General features: G+C 44.9%; 1 protein-coding gene across 2 annotated transcripts in view; it reads right to left on the bottom strand.

The window, feature by feature from the left end:
- LOC127692682 (RNA-binding protein 14) overlaps positions 1 to 16,842 on the bottom strand; it is a 52,159-nt gene extending 35,317 nt beyond the window's left edge. Inside the window, exons 1-3 of one of the 2 annotated variants that reach the window (XM_052193296.1) lie at positions 16,381 to 16,842; positions 7,771 to 9,235; positions 6,122 to 7,012 (exon numbers count right to left, since the gene is read on the bottom strand). In XM_052193296.1, the coding sequence (XP_052049256.1) occupies positions 6,805 to 7,012; positions 7,771 to 9,235; positions 16,381 to 16,717 (2,010 nt within the window). In that variant the 5' untranslated portion in view covers positions 16,718 to 16,842 and the 3' untranslated portion in view covers positions 6,122 to 6,804. Of the gene's footprint in view, positions 1 to 6,121; positions 7,013 to 7,770; positions 9,236 to 16,380 lie in introns of those variants that run through there. The other variant, XR_007979516.1, reaches the window with a different exon arrangement.
- Between the last annotated feature and the right edge of the window lie 1,772 nt (positions 16,843 to 18,614).

The raw sequence follows: 18,614 nt of genomic DNA, 5'->3' as shown, positions 1-18,614 counted from the left end.
ACTCACTGAGCAAGCAACTTTAGTCATGACCCTCTGCAAAGCAGCTTTTGAAGATGAAAATAAAACGGAAAGGTGCTGAATGGAGAACTTAAACGTGAACAGGCGGAAAGCAGGGAGACTTCATGAGAACGGGATGATCAGAAGTAAAATAATAGAGTATATTATCACCCAAAACTGCCACAAAAGAAAAAGCCAAACAAAACAAAAGGCAGAGAGAAAATAAGCTACTGGGTTCAGTAGCAGAAAATTAGTCTATAATTTAAGGCTAGGAAATAGGCCCCTTAAAAAGTCACAATATGGCATTAAATATGGCCTCAGTTCATTTCATTCAGGTGCACCTGAGACTGAGTAAAAGCCACCTGAGATCAGTAATACAACCAAATTCTACTGTCCTGCACAGGCCCTTTCTGAGGGGGGTCTAACATGCATAACAGCATCTCAATATGCACCCAGAAATGCATAAGGTATAGAAATCATTTTCTCTCAGTCTAATCATCTAAGTTTTCTTATGCCGAAATAAAATTCCTAGGGGTGGGGGTTGTAACAGCAAACAAGACCACTAAACTAGAATTTTTACAGGTTTGAAGGGGAAGAGACTAGTAACAATTCAAGGAATCACAATTCCCACCAATGTGTAGACATCAAGACCACCAGACCTCATCCTATGACCAAACCCAAATGGAAATAATCTTGGTTTTTAAAATCTATCACAGGTGAGCCAGACAATCCAGCACTTGAGTTAAATGCCAGACTGTTCTATACAGCAAGTTCTAAGCTAGCCAAGCCTATATAGTGTGACTCGGTTTAAAGGAAAAATGGGGAAGGGGATTCGAGCTTGTTTGTGGACTAACAAATCTACCTATCCAGGTTGTTACTACATTCTCAGTCTTAGTTACTACCAGCCCTCCAGATAGGCTGGCTGTATTGTCTCTTCCTATTCAGAATACACCATTCTTCCTTCAGACGCTTTACTGGCCACTCCATCTAAAGGAATGGACTCTCACTTGTAACTATTCACTTCAGCAAATAATTACTATCATTTGAAATTCTATCTTGCTCATTTTCTTTATTATATGGCCTCAATGTTGGAACTACCCTAGTAACATGAAAGACACTCAAAATCCTTAACTAAGAAAACTAATGTATGAGATAACTTTTTGATAACCATAAGGAAGAGATTGACTTTTCAGTAACAAGATATGTTGCTGGCTGAAAGGTTATATGCTTAATAAGGGCCACTCACTGCCTAACCTATAGGTTCTTTGTTTAAAATCCCAGTAGTAAGGAAAACATTACTGGTAGTGTAAACATACTCTTGTCCCCTGTATCACCTAGAACAACTTTCCAGTCTCTTCAAAACAAAAAGCTGGTAATCAAAAGTGGCTTTTAATCCTTACTTTGACAAATGCAGCAAAATGAAAGCATAGGTAAAGAGGTTAACTATAGCTTGCTTGTGTCTTCATACAGATGTCTATTTACCCAAATATAGGCTATTCACAACTATACAAACTTGTTTTCACGTTTAAAAAAAAAAAAATTAAGGCACCAAATTCTCTATTTTAGTCCATCATCCCACCTACAGACTATTCAGAGTCCCCTCACTATCTTGAAATATTTTTTAAAGTCATCTTGTCTATGGGATGTAGCTCAGTAACAGAATGACTGCCTAGCAAGGGCCTGGGTTTTTCCCCCAGCAACATGACAAAAAAATTTTAGATGCCTCATTTGTCCTCAATCTCAGAATCCTCCTGCCTTAGCCTTTCTCATGCTAGGAATATAGGCATGAACCAACACATTCATCTAATAATTTACACTAATAACTAGCTCCTGGTCCAGAAATGAGTTACGAGTCCAACAAAGGTTCAAATTAAAAGCCAGTATCCTTCAAGGATGGTCATAGGAATCAAAAGGATAACCCCAACCAAGTGTGCCAGCTCCAACCCCACTGCCAGACATGCCACCTCAATCACCTTACATTCAGAACTCTCTTCTGGAACTGTAAACTTTATTTCTGAAAAGCAAAGAATGTGATGCTAGGACACATACTGAAGGAGGACTATGCACTACTCATAGCAAAAGTTCAGATTTTAATGTGACTTATATGCGCTGCGTTCATACCTATATCCCAAGTTCTTTGCACAACTAAGCACTTCACTAGGTCATCTTGGTGTACCCAGATCTAATATCTTTTCATGTGCATGTGTATGAACCTGAGTGAATTTATGTGCACCATATACAGGGCCTTCAGAGGGCAATGGATGCTCTAAAGCTGGAATTAAAGGTTGTTCTGAGCTGCCAAGAAGGTTCAAAGAACCAAACCCAGGAGCAGAAAGGACTCTAAACCAACGAGCCATCTCTGTAGCCCTAAGATGAGATTTAGTACCTGACTATGATCCCATCACTTGTCATGTGCTCATTTACCCCATCCAGCACAACTATGGATAATAATCACAATTACAAGAGGGGTAAATGCATTTTGGTTTCCATGAACATTAACATAAAAATTACTTTAAACCAGGCAGTGGTGGCCTACACCTTTAATGCCAGCATTTGGGAAGCAAAGGCAGGCAGGCAGATCTCTTAAGTTGGAGGACAGCTTGGTCTAGAATGAGTTCCAGGACTGACAGACAGGGCTACACAGAGAAACCCTGTCTGGGGATGGGGGTGGGGGACTTTTTTGGTAATAAAAGTATCGCCTCTTTACATTTCTGAGTCCATTGATTTAAAAAAAAAAAAAAAGACTTTTAAAGCAATACTTAGAACTATTGTCACTGTCAGATAAGGAGCTAAGGATACAATTTGTTTGGGAGAGTGCTTCCTAACAAGGAGTCCCTAGTCATTCAAATCCTGAGCACCACATAAATTGGGCATGGTGGTATTGCCACTTGGGATATGAAGACAGATCTAATTTCAAGGTCATCTCCAGCTACATATGGAGTTGGAAGACCAACCTGACACAAAAGACCCTGTCTTAATAAAATAAAAGAAAGAGAAAAAACTGATTATGGTGGTGCATACCTTTAATTACAGCACTCAAGAGACAGAGGCAGGCAAACAGCTGAGTATGAGGTCAGCCTGATCTACATATTGAATTCCAGTCCAGCCACAGCTACATGATACCCTGACTCAAACTGAAAAAGAAAAAAAAAATGCTGGTTGACAAAATGAGACAGAGGTTCTGACTCATCAGTCATACAGCTGAGAGGCAGCAGGGAGCCAGCATTCAAACTCAATGAACCAGAGGCAAGTCTTCCCAGAGAATTCTCAAGATTCTCTCTAGGTCAACAAGACTAGGCTCCCCAAGCACTGCTATCTCAAGCTCCCACATACGGTTTCAAAAGACTCAGACTTTTGAAATCAATTTAAAGAAATTTTCTTCTGCAAACTCTCATTTAACATTTTAAAATAGGATTTAGATAAATATTTAGCTTCTCTATTATCCAAACTTTTTGTTCTATTTGGTTTTATCGAGACAGGATTTCTCTATGTAGCCCTGGCTGTTCTGGAACTCACTCTGTAGACCAGGCTGGCCTCCAACTCAGAAATCCGCCTGCCTCTGCCTCCCAGAGTGCTGGGATTACAGGCGTGTGCCACCACTGCCCGGCTCCAAACTTCTATTAAAGAAAATTAGTCCATCCAGGAGTGGAGGCTTACACCCTCAACTCCAGCACTTGGAAGACAAAGGCAGGCAGATTTCTTGTGAGTTTGAGGCCAATCTAGTCCATATGGTAAATTCCAGAACAACCAGCACAGTTAGACAGATCTCAAAACAAAACAAAAAATACTACTAATAAAACTAGTGCATAAACATAGTGAACATGTTTTCACCGTGACTTTATGCATTCATGCTGTTGTCCACTGACTTGGCCTTGATAGGACAAAATGCCTGAAAGACCAACAGATGTGCAAAGACTGTTGACATAGCTGGGGGACAGGAAGGTTGTGTATAGATAGAAATGTAGCACCTCTAGAGACTGGGTCCTCACTGATAGTCTCATTATCTCTACTGCAAGAAATGGAGCCACTGGCCACCCAAAATATTTAAAAAAGCCAACCCTCAGAAGAGGGCAGACTGACAAGGCTAGCTAGAAGCCTCTATGCAGTACTGTTCCAGGAATAAACCAACAACTTCTCCAATATGGCCAAGGTATACAAGTGCAGAGTAGAAGCTGAATGACCTGAAGATACAATGAAAGCCCCGTTCCCCAAAACACTCGTTACATTTCTGTCCTCCTGTTCACCACAACCAACTTGTAAGAACTTGAAACTCAGAAATCTATAAAAAACAAAGTATGAGTGGGTTATAGAATTAACACAGGTGGGTAATGTAAATAAAAAGATGTTTTTAAACAATCTGCAAGAGAAAGGAAAGTGACAAATGATTTAGCTCTGTAGCTTCTTCTGGCTTGAGTGAAAATCCCAAGGGCTGAGGCAACAAGGCATGCAGATCTACAAATGGCAGACACAGGCCAAAGCACTTTGAAGAGTTTGGACTGCAATAAAGATGAACAACACTGGCCCTGGAAGCATATTAAGCTGGTTTGGGGAGCAGGGGAATTTGGTTTGTTTGTTAGTGGTGTTTGGTTTTTTTTGCAGGAACCATAGAATTGTGACTGTGGCAGACCAAGAACTGGAAAGGAAAATGACAAAGGAATACTGCAAATACAAAGGCCACAATCTCAGAGACATTCAACCCTCTATTCCCCGTCACGCCAAGCCTGTAACTTGGCTCTCAAGTCATTCTACCATCAGAGAGAAAGTATTAAGTAAGACACCTATCCTCCCATCCTACCCAGTCCTGCAGAAGAATGAAAATGAGCAGCAAAGCACCTGAAGGCAAAAGAGGCAATGAGCAGAAAGAGAAGCAAATAAAAGAACTCTGACCCCTACACAGCCTGAGATTTATCCCACTTAACCACAAATAACTCGTAACTTTGAGGCATTTTTACATGATGGGCAGAAGGAAGAAGACATCTGGGGCAAGCTACTATCACAGCCAAGTTCATATGAAGCCAATGAAGGAGGCATATACAACCCACCCAGTCAATTTGTCAGCTACACACCACACACACACACTCTCTCTCTCTCTCTCTCTCTCCCCCCTTCCCTCCTTCCCTCCCTCCCTTTTGCTAAGGCATCTTCCTTCAGCAAGACCCAAAAATGTCTCTAAAGCATTCTTCCCCAAGGACTATTGGGTTTCAGTTATTGTTCCACTTATCCAGTCTTCTTTCATTTACCCACCAAGTTCATGCCTCCATCTTATCCCTGGTTCAAACTACCCAGGTCTTCCACTCCAAAAGTATAAAAAGAATTCTGGGTTCTTTACCCAATCTTGGCATCCCTACTTGATAATGTTCACCCCAGCCCCTTCTCAAGAATATGTCTGTTGTAACACCTTCAAATATAAACCCAGTAAGATGACATCTAAAAACTGTGATAGATGCAGACGGGGGAAAAGGAGTCTCAGGTGCTGTGATGACTGAGCTTGGCAGGATACAGGAAGGATGTTCCGTGGTGAAGTTCAATAGGCAAAGTACCAGGATTGGCCAGAACACCCCACATGCTTCAAATTCCCATTGCTCCTCATTTCTCCAACCACAGGGCAGTATCAGATAATGGTATCACTCCCACCCCACTGTAGCTCCTTTCCCAGTTCCCAGGCTCAATATTCCCTCAAGCCCACTGCCTGAAGGATTCATTAGCCTTGTAAACATTGCAGCTGCCCATTACCCATTACCCATCCCAGCCAGAACCATGCTGCTGAACTGTAGCTTTTATTTTTGTTTGTCCTGAACTGGGAAAAAAAAAATCAGGGACTTTGGTCAAACATAAATAAGCAGGGGAAATGGGTATCGTTTACTGAATTTTGATGTGATCAACTACAATTGTTTGCTGAGAAAGTCCAACCACTTGATCTGAACTCTCCAGTCCCAAAGTTGGCATGCTATTTAAGACAATGAGCTTAATTCCATTGGTTACCAGGGAACCATTCCAATCCCCACATTCAAGCACCTTTCCACACCCACTCTGGGTCTTCTGGCTGCCTTTCTTCTAGCTGTCACGTCTTCCTGGATGTCAAACTGGCTCACCTGACAGTGCAATCAAGACAATGACAACCAGGTTTCCAAACCACGAATCGCCCCAAGTTTTATTTGTAGTCCATACAAAAGAGGGGGGAAAAATTAAGATTTCTAACACCACCTACTTGGGGAGATAGGGAATTGGGACTATTCCAGTCACCATCAGCTAAAACATCAGTGGTAAGCAGGGATTTGGACACATACCAACTGACTGTCCAACAGGATCTCAGTCTCAACAGTCTCTACAGAAGGACAGTCAGGGCCCCCCTCTGGACTGCTGGCATAGCTGGGCACATAGGAAATGGTTAAAGCAACCTTTCCTGGCCTCCCTCACATCTAAAAAGAAAAACGCACCGCCTGACCTCAGCTGTAGGTTGTATCACCTCCAAACAACCTTAAGTATCGCGCACAAAAATAAAAGGGAGCCAGGAAAAAAATAAAAATATAAAAGAAATTCCCATTCTGGGGAGATGCCTGGGTAGAGGGCAAACCACAGATCTAAAGCCAGTAGCAAGATGTGCTGCTGAGGCAAAGAAACAAAGCAGGTTACTGCCAAACACAAAAAGGTCCTCTCCTGGGGAAGGCCCACATGATAGAGGGAGGGAGGGAATGAAAAGCCACCATTGGGAGAGGTATGAGAGAGGGTGGTGATAACCTGGGTCTGCACCCTACCCTACCTCTTCCTCTCTCTCCCTTCCTGTGGTGCCCCATCCCCAGGATGGCCCTACATGCGGCGCTGGTAGCCAGAGTGCATCTGAGCTGCCCGCAGGTAATCATTATAGGAGCCCGAATAGCGTGCGTAATCGGAATGGGCATCGGGCAGGCGACGGTAATCCAGCGAGGACTTTGTCGGCGAGCGGCGGAACGAAAGCTGCGACTCTGATAAACGGCGGTAATCAGAGAGCTCGGCTAAACGCCGGTCGGAACCATACCTAGTCGAGAGAAGAAGACAGTTGGTGAATGAGACAGTTGAGGGGAGGGCTCCAGGTAGGCCTAGGGGAGATGCCATTGGGGACAGGAAGGGTATACCAGATTTGTCTCAAACAGTTTGGTTTCCCTGTCAGAAGGCTCATCATCCTATCCAGGCCAAGAAATCAACCTGGGTTCTTCAAGTCAGTGGGAAAACAAGCCCTCTGCTGAAGCTCTCTCCCTTCCAAACCAGCCAAGGTGAATTCTGGTCTACATCCCCAAACAAACTATTCCCATTCATGGGCCCTGCACAAAAAGACCTTGGTTTATCAACAGAACGACGGACGAAAGTAGGGTCCCCAACTTCCCAGGGTGGACGCACCTCATAAGCTTGCCTTCAGCCAGTGAGTGCCAAAAGGACTACTTTCTTTCACATCCATCCCACCAAAACCAGAACAAGGGAGTGAGTTTAAGGATCCTTCAGACAGTGGGAAAAATCTGAGCCAATCCTGCAAAAAGTGGCTCCACTGGTTCATCAGGCTATCCTAGAATGGTGATGTTTCCTGGCCCTAAGTTTGTTGGTGTCACCCCAGATTGAGCACTATGCTCCACCTGAATCCCAAGGGCCAGAATTATTCAGACACTTGCCCTCATGACCTTTGGACATCCCACAGAAGTAAGTCCAAGTGAGGGGCCAATGGCTCCTGTTTCCCTCCCATTCCAACCTCAGCCCCTTGCCCTAAGCCCCAGCTGGGGGCTGAGGCGGGGGGGCATACAGTACCTTTTCGACATGGCGACAGCCTTTTTGTAGGGATCGTCGTAGCTGGCCCGGGGTGGGGAGAGGCGGGTACGCTCATAGGGCGGCGGGGTGCTGTTGGCGTTGGCAACGGCCCCCTGGGACATAGACAGGTAGGCTGCTGATGGCTGGCCTGTCCCATCGTAGGCACTGCCCGGCTGGCCACGGTAGGAGGCAGCAGCCTGGGGATGCTGCTGGGCAGCATAGGAAGCAGCCAATGAGGCTGATGACTGAGTGCGGTAAGGAGCTGCCAGGGTGGCAGAAGGCTGAGCCCCATAAGCAGCTGCCGCACCATAGGAGCCAGTGGCCGCAGCAGCAGACTGAGCTCCATATGAGCCTGACAGGCCCATAGATGCTTGAGCCCCGTAACTATTCAGCTGGGTCTGAACAACTGGTTGAGCCCCATAGGAACCAGCCATTGGGGTAGTGGCTTGTGCAGCATAGGCAGCTGGCTGGCTAGCATAGGCAGCAGCTGTGGCTGGTTGTGCCACATAAGCAGCAGGCTGGGAAGAATAAGAAGCAGCCTGTTGGGCAGCATATGGGGCAGACTGGGCACTGTAAGAGGCTGAGGGCTGGGCATTGTAAGATGCTGCCTGGGCTCCATATGCTAGTGAGGAGGCTGCAGACTGGGCACCATAGGAGGCTGCTTGAGCTCCATAGGAACCTAGGGAAGAAGCTGCTCCCTGTGTGTTATAAGAAGAAGCAGCCGCACGAACCCCATACGAAGAGGCAGCCTGGGCGCCATAAGAGGATGGCTGGCTACCATAGGAAGCAAGGGAGGAGCCCTGAGCCCCATAGGAGTTAAGCGAAGAAGCTGCAGCTGCCTGACCCCCATAGGTGGAAAGGGCTGAGGCTGAGGGCTGGACTCCACCATATGGGCCAAGCGAGGAAGCCGCAGCAGACTGGGAACTAGGGCTAGCCAGCTGACCCCTGTATGGGGCCCCGAGGGAAACAGAGGGCTGAGCACGGTAAGAAGCTGCCTGAGCTGTCATGGGCTGAGTCCGATAGCCGACACCCAAAGAGGCGGAAGGCTGGGCCCTATATGCAGCTCCCAGAGACACTGAGGGTTGGGCACGGTAGGTGGCTGGCTGGGCCGTCAGAGGAGCCACATAAGAGGCTCGAGGAGGTGAACGGCGCAGGGGGCTGCGGTCGCGACCAAAGAATGGTGGTGTGGGCTGACGGGCTTGCCCATCAAAGCCACCAGTGCTGTTGCCAAAAGCCTGCTGGTAGTCGAAGGTGGCAGAGAAGCCACCAGTTCCAGGGAATGCTGTATCCCCAGCCCCTGGTTTCTTGGTCTTGTCCCCAGACTGGATAGCCAGGGCAGGCCCCTTCTTCTGCCCCTTGGTTGAGAGTTCCACGTTGATGCGCTTGCCCTTCACTTCTTTGCCGTTGAGCTGCGCGATGGCGGCTTTGGCATCTGCTTCCTTCTCCATGTGAACAAACGCGTAGTCTGATAAAGCAGCAGACAGAGGGTTAGCAATTAGGGGGGCAGGGCATGCTACCTGTTGGGTCCCAAACTGGACACACAACAGCACCCAGCTGTTGCCAGCTACATCCAGGGCTCGCTAAACCCTCCTCTATGTGAGTATGCCATGAAGTGTGGCTGGTGTGTAACAAAACTTTTGACTGTTTCAAGCAGTCAGTCACCTTTAACTTTGGCCTTCTCTGTTACCCTGCCACCTCAACCACTAACTTTGAGAAAAGGAAAACCAAAGATGAACTACAACTCAAGATAAAAAAATCTTCACAGCTTCTATAAATATAAACCAGCAAGCAAACAGAAATTATTCCTAGATGACTCAATTACTCAGTTTTCTCAAGTCAAGCACATCTAATACTGCTTACTGCACACTTCTAAAGCTAAGAGCGTAAAACACTAGAAACCACTCACGTTTTGGCATGACTCATTTCTCAGTCTAGGTACAATTTAGTAAAAGCAGAGTGACTACAAGAAGCATTCACAAATTCCTCCAATGTAGCCTTCCCATTTCACATTACTTTCCAGTTTTCATAGTCACTTCATACACAGGAAGTCTCAACAATCCTGTTAGGAAAAGACCATTGTCTTCTCTTTCAAGCAAGCATGATCAGTGTTTTTATGTAGCTTGCTCTAAATCAATCAATGCAACCGCCTAGCTAATTCTTCCATGTCCCTCTGTTTCAGTAGTCTTTATCCTGAGAAGTCCATGGACAGGTCTGTGTAATATGATTAAAAATGCTAGTTTGGACAGAAGTTAGAACCTGTGAGTGTCAATTAGATAAGAGAATAGATATAATCCTACATTACTTCCTCTATTTCCACCTTCAGAGACAGAGGAATACCTTCCGTTTAGAAGACTGTTTACTGCTTTTTCAGGTTTACCATAAGTGGCACTTTCTGGGGGGAGAGGCAAGTGTTAACATAGAAGGGCCTCACATATGCTAGTTCATGACTGAGTAATGTAATGACACCAGCCACCTATCTCCACCCTCTCATTAAAGGCCTGAGTAAGTTGTGTTGGGAGAAAGTCAAAGACATGATATTGATCCGAGAACTCTAACCACAACATAGGGAAAAACTTTAAAGTGGAAGAAATTCTTGGTAACATCCCTACCACAAACTATAATAGTGCCATCCACAGGATCTGAAGAGCAATAATAGGAACCTATCTTGAGAAATAAGGCTCTGCACTTAACTCCATTTTGGACCTGTGGCTACTTTAAGGCATTCAAGAGCTAGGATCCAATCTCTGTCATTTCAATTTAAGAAATAAAAAGTTATCTGGATGGACTAAGGTTCCATTTTAATCAGATTATTGGAAATGACATTCAAAAGCCTCCAAGCAAGTACCCTACTTTTAGGGCTTTTATTCTGAGATGCCTTTTCTAAGCTGTTCCCAGACTAGTAGTCATTTCCTGCATTTGAAGACAATGCAACCTCCAAAGAAATAAAAGACAAAAGCCAAGTGCAGTATAATGTAAATGATTCTGGGCTAGAAACTAAAAGGCCCAGCTTTATTAGATCCATTCATCACTGACTATTTAGGTGACCTTAGAAAACCTTCCATTTATTTCCCCACTGAAAAAATTTATCCTACCAACCTCAAGTTAAAGGTTCAAGTAAGAAGACAGAAATGCCTTGTGAGATTAAAATGAATGAAGGGCAATAATGGAGTCATGACAGTTCTTCAAACCTAAACTAACCAGAGATTTATTTCCCTAGAAAATATTTTTAATCTCTAATAAAACATAATGCCACATTATAACCTGAGAGCTGCTTACCATAATAAAAGGATAAAATGAGGCAGGAGAATTGAGCCAGCAATAGTAAAGAGCACTGGTTCTCTTACACAGGATCCATGCTGGGTTCTCAGCACTCTTAGGCTCACAACCACTTACATACATAACTCCAGTTCCCAAAAAACCCACACTCACTTCTGACCTATGCACATACATGGAGGCAGAAACATTCATACACATGAAATAATCTATTTTTTGTGGGGAGGGTAGGTTTGAGACAGGTTCTCACTATAGCTCTGGCTGTCCTTTAACTCAGAACATAGTCTAGGCAAATCTCCAAATCACAGATTCCCCCTGCCTCTGTCTTCCAAGTACTGGATTAAAGGTGTGGAGCACTATGCCTGGCTTAATTTAAAAAAAAAAAAAAAGCCAAGTTTAATGTTCCTACTTCAACAAATGATAGTCTTCAATGACCTCAATTATGAAAAGTAAACCGTTCATCTAGCCAATGGACATTTCAATTGTCCTTTGACTGCTGATCTCCACTATGGATTGAATCAGTTAAAAATAGCAGTTGTGGTCTAAGATTTCTTTAAAAGCGGAGAGACCAGGAATAGTAAAGCTTGCCTACAACCCCAGCACTCAGGAGGTGAAGTAGACAGAAGATGAGTTAGAGACCAACAAGAGCTTCAAAGTGAGGCACTGCATAAAGAAATAAGTAAATGTTCTTAAAAAGCTGAACTTGCCCTCAACCAGGAGAGAAACACCCAGTCAAAATGAAGAGAAAACGTCGAGATTAGCTAAAGCTTAATGATAGATGGGGCAGGAAGGTAAGGTGAAAAGAGACAAACACTGTGAAGGACAAAGGAACCTTATTTTTTCTTTGATTTTTTTTCTCCCTCATTATGTAGTTCTGGTTGTCCTAGAACTCAATATATATATATATATAGAGAGAGAGAGAATACATAGAACTAGACAAGACTAGCCTTCAGCTCACATAGATCTGCCTGCCTGGCTCCCGAGTGCTGAAATTAAAGGCATGCAATGGGATCTGGAGATGGCTTGGTGATTAAGAGCATGTACTGTGCACCCCTATCCAGTGGTTCACAACTCCCTATAATAATTCCAGGGGATCTAAAGTCCTCTAGTTCTAAATTCCACATATACACATAATAAATAATAAATAAATCCTGTGTACCACCATGACCACCCACCTGTTTATCATTCTATTAAAAAATGAGGCCGGGCAGTGGTGGCGCACACCTGTAATCCCAGCACTCTGGGAGGCAGAGGCAGGCGGATTTCTGAGTTCGAGGCCAACCTGGTCTACAGAGTGAGTTCCAGGACAGCCAGGGCTATACAGAGAAACCAAATCCAAAAAACCAAAAAAACAAATCAAAAAAAAAAAAAAAAAAAAAGAAAGAAAAGAAAAGAAAAGAAAAAAAAAAAACATCTAACAAAAATTTCAATGGGTTTACAAGAGAAATTAGATATCCCACCTACACCTTACACCTGGTTTTGAGTTTAAAAGCCAAGTGCTACCCATCATATGGTAGCAATCAGGAGGGAAAGCAAGGAGGACCAAAGATGGGATGCCAACATACATTACTCAGCAAGGCCCTGTTTAAAATAGGTGGGGGAGCTGGTGAACTGGCTCAATGATTAAGAACACTGGCTGCTCTTCTAGAGGTCCTGAGTTTAATTCCCAGCAACAACATGGTGGCTCATTTCCATCTATAAAAAGGAGGCGTCCTCTTCTGACATGTACATGCAGACAGAACACTCCTACATTTTAAATACATTAAAAAATTTAAAAAAATAAAAATAAAACACACAGCAAATCAGAAAATTAAGATTTAAGAACTGGCTGATCACAGTGGCATGGCATACACCTTTAATCCCAACACTGGTGGATCTGAGTTCAAGGCCAGTCTGTTATACATAGTGAATTCCAAGACAGCCAGTGCTACACAATGAGACCCTGTCTTGAGGGGGAAGTGGGAGGGCACAGCAACAATGAAAAGAAATGTAAGAACTGAATAGTGTATATATGACAAGTATAGGGCCCTTGATTTGACTGCACCACACCACAAAAAATAAATAAATAAAAGCCAGGGAGAGAAGTGGAAAGGGGAGGGGGAAGAAAAGAGAAACAATACTTTCAAATGAGTTAATTCAAATGACTACCCAAATCATCTCTAATGAAGGAAGGCCTCTGATACAAACATAGTCATTTTCTATCAGGAAGTTAAGTTTCTAAGCCTGATATTAGAAGGGAATGTGAGGTGGGCATGGCGATACACACCTGAAATACCCGCTCATAAGAGGTAGTGGCAATTCAGAGGAGGATTTCAAGGCCATCCTCAGCTACACTGCAAGTTCAGCCTGGACTGTAGACACTGTTTCAAAAGGGGAAGGGGGACTGGAAAGATGCAGCTGTTGTAGAGAATCCAGAATCAGTTCCCAGCACTCAAGCCTGTGGCTCACAAGGATCCCTCCTGACCATCCTGACCTCTGTGGGCATCAAGCATACATACACATAATACACATACGTAAATGCAATAGGCATAAAATAGATCTAAAAGGGGTGTGTGTGTGTGTCCACGCGCAGATGTAGCTCAGTAGAATCCCAGGGAGTCTAAGTTAATTAGTTGATGAGACCTAAGTCTCATTGCAGTAAGTAATCAAACTCCGACCTGTCAAAGACACTCAAAAGCCAGCTGACTAATGGGACAATGAAGAACTAGACTTTGAGGAACTCTAAAGACCCACTTGCCTGGAGAACTACTTCAGAGAAACTACTACAATAAGAATAGTAAGCTGGGCCCAGCAATATGGCACTCCTGTAATCTCAGCACTAGGGAGGCAGAGGCACAGGAGCAGCCAGAGCTACACAGATAAACACTGTCTCATAAACAAGTAAACAAACAAGTTTTTTAGGACTTTCTATGGTATTATGGCTCCATAATCGCTCTAGCAACAAGACTAAGAGAATACCAAAAGTTTTTCCAAATGGAAACTAAATACTTTTAGCTTAAATTAACAAAGCTGTATACAGAAAGAATGTCTGGCGCTTCCCCCCCAAGAGAGTATTTTTCTTATCTGATATTCAAACCTCCTTTGAAACCTGTATGATTCCTGAAACTGTTCATCTTTGAATATCCAGTAGTATATAGCTGTGGAGAATAGTTATCATTGTTGCTATGGAGATTTTTGCTCTACAAATCATACCAAAGCACAAGTAACCAAGCAACTATGTTTTTTTCCTGTGAAACAGAGCTAACCATCCTGTTTAAGATCAAGCTCCTGCACTTTTCAAAGACTTGATGGCCTCAACCAAATGACCATCTTCAGTCTCCCCTCCCAAAATGAGTAGGCTATTTATAGAAGCAGAGCCAATCTCTTCTACTCCACTTCCAACTTTAAAATCTTTCATCCCAATATCCCAATAGACATTAGTTTATGTTCAAATCTCACCAATTTCTTATATCAAAGGAAAGAGTCTGTGTCATATCAGTCTAGAGTGTAGTTCTGCTATATTTTTTCAAAAGGAAAGAAATGCACATAACCTTCTCTCACAGGGAATCAAACTAGAGTTCTACATCTCACGTGATATTATTCCCAACCACCACCCTGTCACTTACTGCCAGTCCCAAACAAATTCAAGCAAATTTCTGGCCTACCATCTGAGAAAAAAAGCTTATAGAACCTTACAAATTCCAATGAGTCTGTCCCCTGAGGTACTAATTCTACTCCAACCCAACTAGCCATAATACCTAAGAACTACAAAAGAAACTAAATAGGTCAATTAAATACATGACTTTTGTAAAAGCTCATATATCCCCTACCTTTGCTGACCAAGTGCCCACACTGAGATCTTTCCCATTCTTACACTAAACAGAAGCAAAAACCCCAAAACCACACAGCTTGCTCAAAGTTGCAGTAAAGTCAGATTCCAGATATAACCTGAATTGAAGAAAACAGAATACAGTATTAAGGCAGAACAAAAATTTTGTTCCTATTAATGTACACCCTATGACCCTTCACACCCCTCTTTGAAAAGACAAGGAATGGACTAAAAGATGTGACTTTCCAGAACAGCAAATGAACCCTTGGATGAGAATGAGCAAGTACCTATACCCACATTTAGTTCTGTCCTCAAAATCCCTTACAAAGGCAAGAGCAGGTATGAATCCAACAACAGCAGAACGAGGAAATAAACAGGGCCTCACTCCTAGGGTGCATTGTTGAAAATGACAGGGCAAAGTTAACTCTGATCAGTGAAACCCACACTGGTCTGGGTGTCCCATAAAATCTTGCCAACACACACACACACACACACACACAAATACCCAGTATTTAAAAGATAAAGAAATGAAACCCCAACCTATGAAAATCAACAGGGTCTGAAAAAGACACATTTCCTCAAAGAAAAGGGCAAACTAGTGAGCTGTCCTAAGAATTATTCAAGAAATAAAAAGTACTAACTGAATAAATGTTAAATTCAAGTTTAACAGAAACCTCACACACCCCTCAATACCGCGCCTCTTCCGCCAGAGCACACCACCTTGCAATCTCACCAAGCTTATAAAACGTGTGCCCTGAGGCACGACCTTAGCCAAGTAAAGGCTACCTGGGGAGAGGCTTAATAGCCTTCTTTTACATGCAAAATAACGAAGAAAACCTGGGCTTCCACTTGGTTTGTAAACCCAACACAAAGTGGAGGGATAGAATAAAAAAAGCACAAAACCGCCAAGGCTAACCCATCCAATACTGAAAGGCCAAAAGGGGTTCGGAAAAGGCCCCTCCCGTACCCACAAGCAGATTCATTCCAGACAATGCTAAAAGGCCCGAACCCGTGAAATCACCAAGGGCCCCACTACCTTCTGCTTGGGAGCATTCGTCGGGGGAGGGGGGGCGAGCGGCCTTGGGGCTTTAGCCCAACTTTTCCCTCTTCCCTCGGGATGACCAAAGTCTGGAGAGGAAGTGGGGAAGTGGCGAAATCTTCCCCGCTCCACAATCCGACTGGTGCCCTTCCCAATTTCGTTTTGGTGCCAGGCTCCTGCAACCAAGAAAAGGCGCCTCCTCCCAACCCCGCACACTCGCAAATCTCTGGCGCGTCCCCAGCCCCATGGCTTCGGCTTGCAGTGGCCACAGAACCGGCCCAGAGCCGACTCCTCCCACTTGATGAATGTTGCTTGGACCGCAGGGGAGAAGGATGGCTCTACCGAACTCGCCCCCCAGCCATCTTAGGCCCAGCTCCAGCACACTTCCCCATCATTCCTAGCCCTGAGGACCAACCCCAGGGTAAGGGGAGTGGCTAACAGGCAGAGAGCACCGCGAGTGTCCCCTCCCCCGAGCGCGCTCCCGCGTTACCTTTTACCACGTCACACTCGATGACGCGTCCACGGCGCTCGAAGAGGCTGCGCAATTCCTGACTAGTGCATGCAGCCGATACATTGCCCACGAAAATCTTCCAAGTGTTCAGGGGCCTCGGGCGCGACATCTCCACCACGAGCGCGCGACCTGGACGCAGCTCGTGGCCATGCAGGGCCTCGATGGCGCGCACCGCGCCAGCGTTCTCGCGCATGTGCACGAAGGCAAACTGTTTCATGACGGCGCAGCTCATGACCGTGCCATAGGGCGCGAAGAGGGCTGCCAACTCCTCCGGCGTCGTATCCGCCCCATCGACATTACCCACAAAGATCTTCATTTTGCCGCCGCAACCGCCTTCTCGGAGAGACGGGACCTCTCCTACAGCGACAGGCAAAACGTCCGAACGACCCGCAGTCCTCCACAGGAATGGCTGGCGACCGAGAACCCCGCCGCGCAGGCGCTCTAACCTAGCCAATTGGAGGCGGCATCGCGCGCGGATGGCAACCAATCAAAGAGGTTGGGAGCAGATGTCCTTTGACGCAGCCAATCCCAGAGGGCCTGGAGTCCCTTGTTAACGGAGAGGGTGGAAAAGGCATAGAGGCGCGCGACCAACCGCCACCCTCGGGGGGAGGGGAAAGAAGGGCTGGGACCGGGAAGCGCGCTCCGGCTGAGTCGGCAGAGGCCTAGTCGGAAGAGCTGCCTCTGGCCGGGGTGTGGCGTGCCGGCGGGGCCCCTAGGAAAACTTTGTTCTCTAGGGAAGTCCGGGCTCCTATGTTCGAGCTGCCTCAGCCAAACCCCGAGTGTTGTGGTGACAGCCTAAATGTCTGCGGTAAGGCCGCGCCCGGCGGGAGAAACCAGAAAGAACCCCCTTTAGTCTAGGATTGGCCCCCAACACTGTATGCTTGGCTATCCGAGGGGACCGAGAGGCGCCTCCTCGGGAAAAGCCAATATCCTTCTTTGCAAGCACATTACTTGGGGTTGCTTAGGCTCTGGAGGATTTTGCAGACACTGAATACTGAGCGTCTGTCAGTCTCTACCTGATGGAATTTCTATCATAATATAGTGGTCCATAAAATAGAAGTGCAGTAATCATGTGGAAGCCAAGTTGGATCTTTAAAAAATACGAGAGGGCCAGAAGTGGTGGGCACCCTTTTAATCCCAGCACCCAGGAAGCAAACACAGGAGGAATTTGTTCAAGGCCAGCCTGGACTAGTGAGGTCCAGGATAGCCAGGGATATATAGAGACCCCGTCTTTAAAAAACAACAAAAACTTAAGAGGAGCTGCTCACTGGTTAAGAGAGCTTGCTGCTTTCCCAGAAAACTGGCTTACAAACAGCTAATTCCAGTTTCTAGGGAACTTGGCCATTTACGTGTATGTGGTACACAGAGAAACAAGCAAAACACCCACACACATAAAATAACTTTAAATTTAAAAACTAAAAAATTAGCCGGGCAGTGGTAGCACACGCCTGTGATCCCAGCACTTGGGAGGCAGAGGCAGGCGGATATCTGAGTTGGAGGCTAGCCTGGTCTACAGAGTGAGTTCCAGGACAGCCAGGGCTGTACAGAAAAACCCAGTCCCGAAAAGAAAAAAAAAAAAAACAAAAAAAAACCCCAAATCCAAATCCAAAAAACAAAAAGAGAACTCTCAGACCATGACTGCCTGGATGATGCCCTGCTCCCACCTTGATGATAATGGACTGGACCTCTGAACCTGTAAGCCAGTTGCAATTAAATGTTGTCCTTATAAGACTTGCCTTGGTCATGGCATCTGTTCACAGCAGTAAAACCCTAAGACAGCTGACCTGCTGGAGTAAGAGCAGCCCAGGTGGAACATGGCAAGTGAATATCTCAGGATTATTGACAGAAAAGCAGACAAAATAGCATAGAGGGTTGATATCTGCCCAGCTCTGATGCTTTAAGGCCTATTATGAATATAAAAGTTTATCTTTTATTTGGCAACTAAATGATCAGAGATTGGGTAGAAACACCCAAATACTATTAACCACAATACACAGATTCAGCCAACCACAGATTGATAACATTCAAGGTGGAAAGGATGCAAATACAATACTCAAGTGTAAAATTCTCAAAAACTGAATGTGAAAAAAAAAACTCAGGAAAAAATATGTAACAATACATGCTAACATTTATATACAAAAGCATCTATTTTATTGGGTGTGATAATGAATTAAAGAGTAGCTTCTTAAACTGTGAGTCAAACCTTATATGGG

Source organism: Apodemus sylvaticus, chromosome 1 (assembly GCF_947179515.1).
Source record: "Apodemus sylvaticus chromosome 1, mApoSyl1.1, whole genome shotgun sequence".
NCBI lineage: Eukaryota > Metazoa > Chordata > Mammalia > Rodentia > Muridae > Apodemus > Apodemus sylvaticus.
The sequence above is the reverse complement of the archived record's forward strand: the minus strand, read 5'-3'. Positions and strand labels throughout refer to the sequence as shown.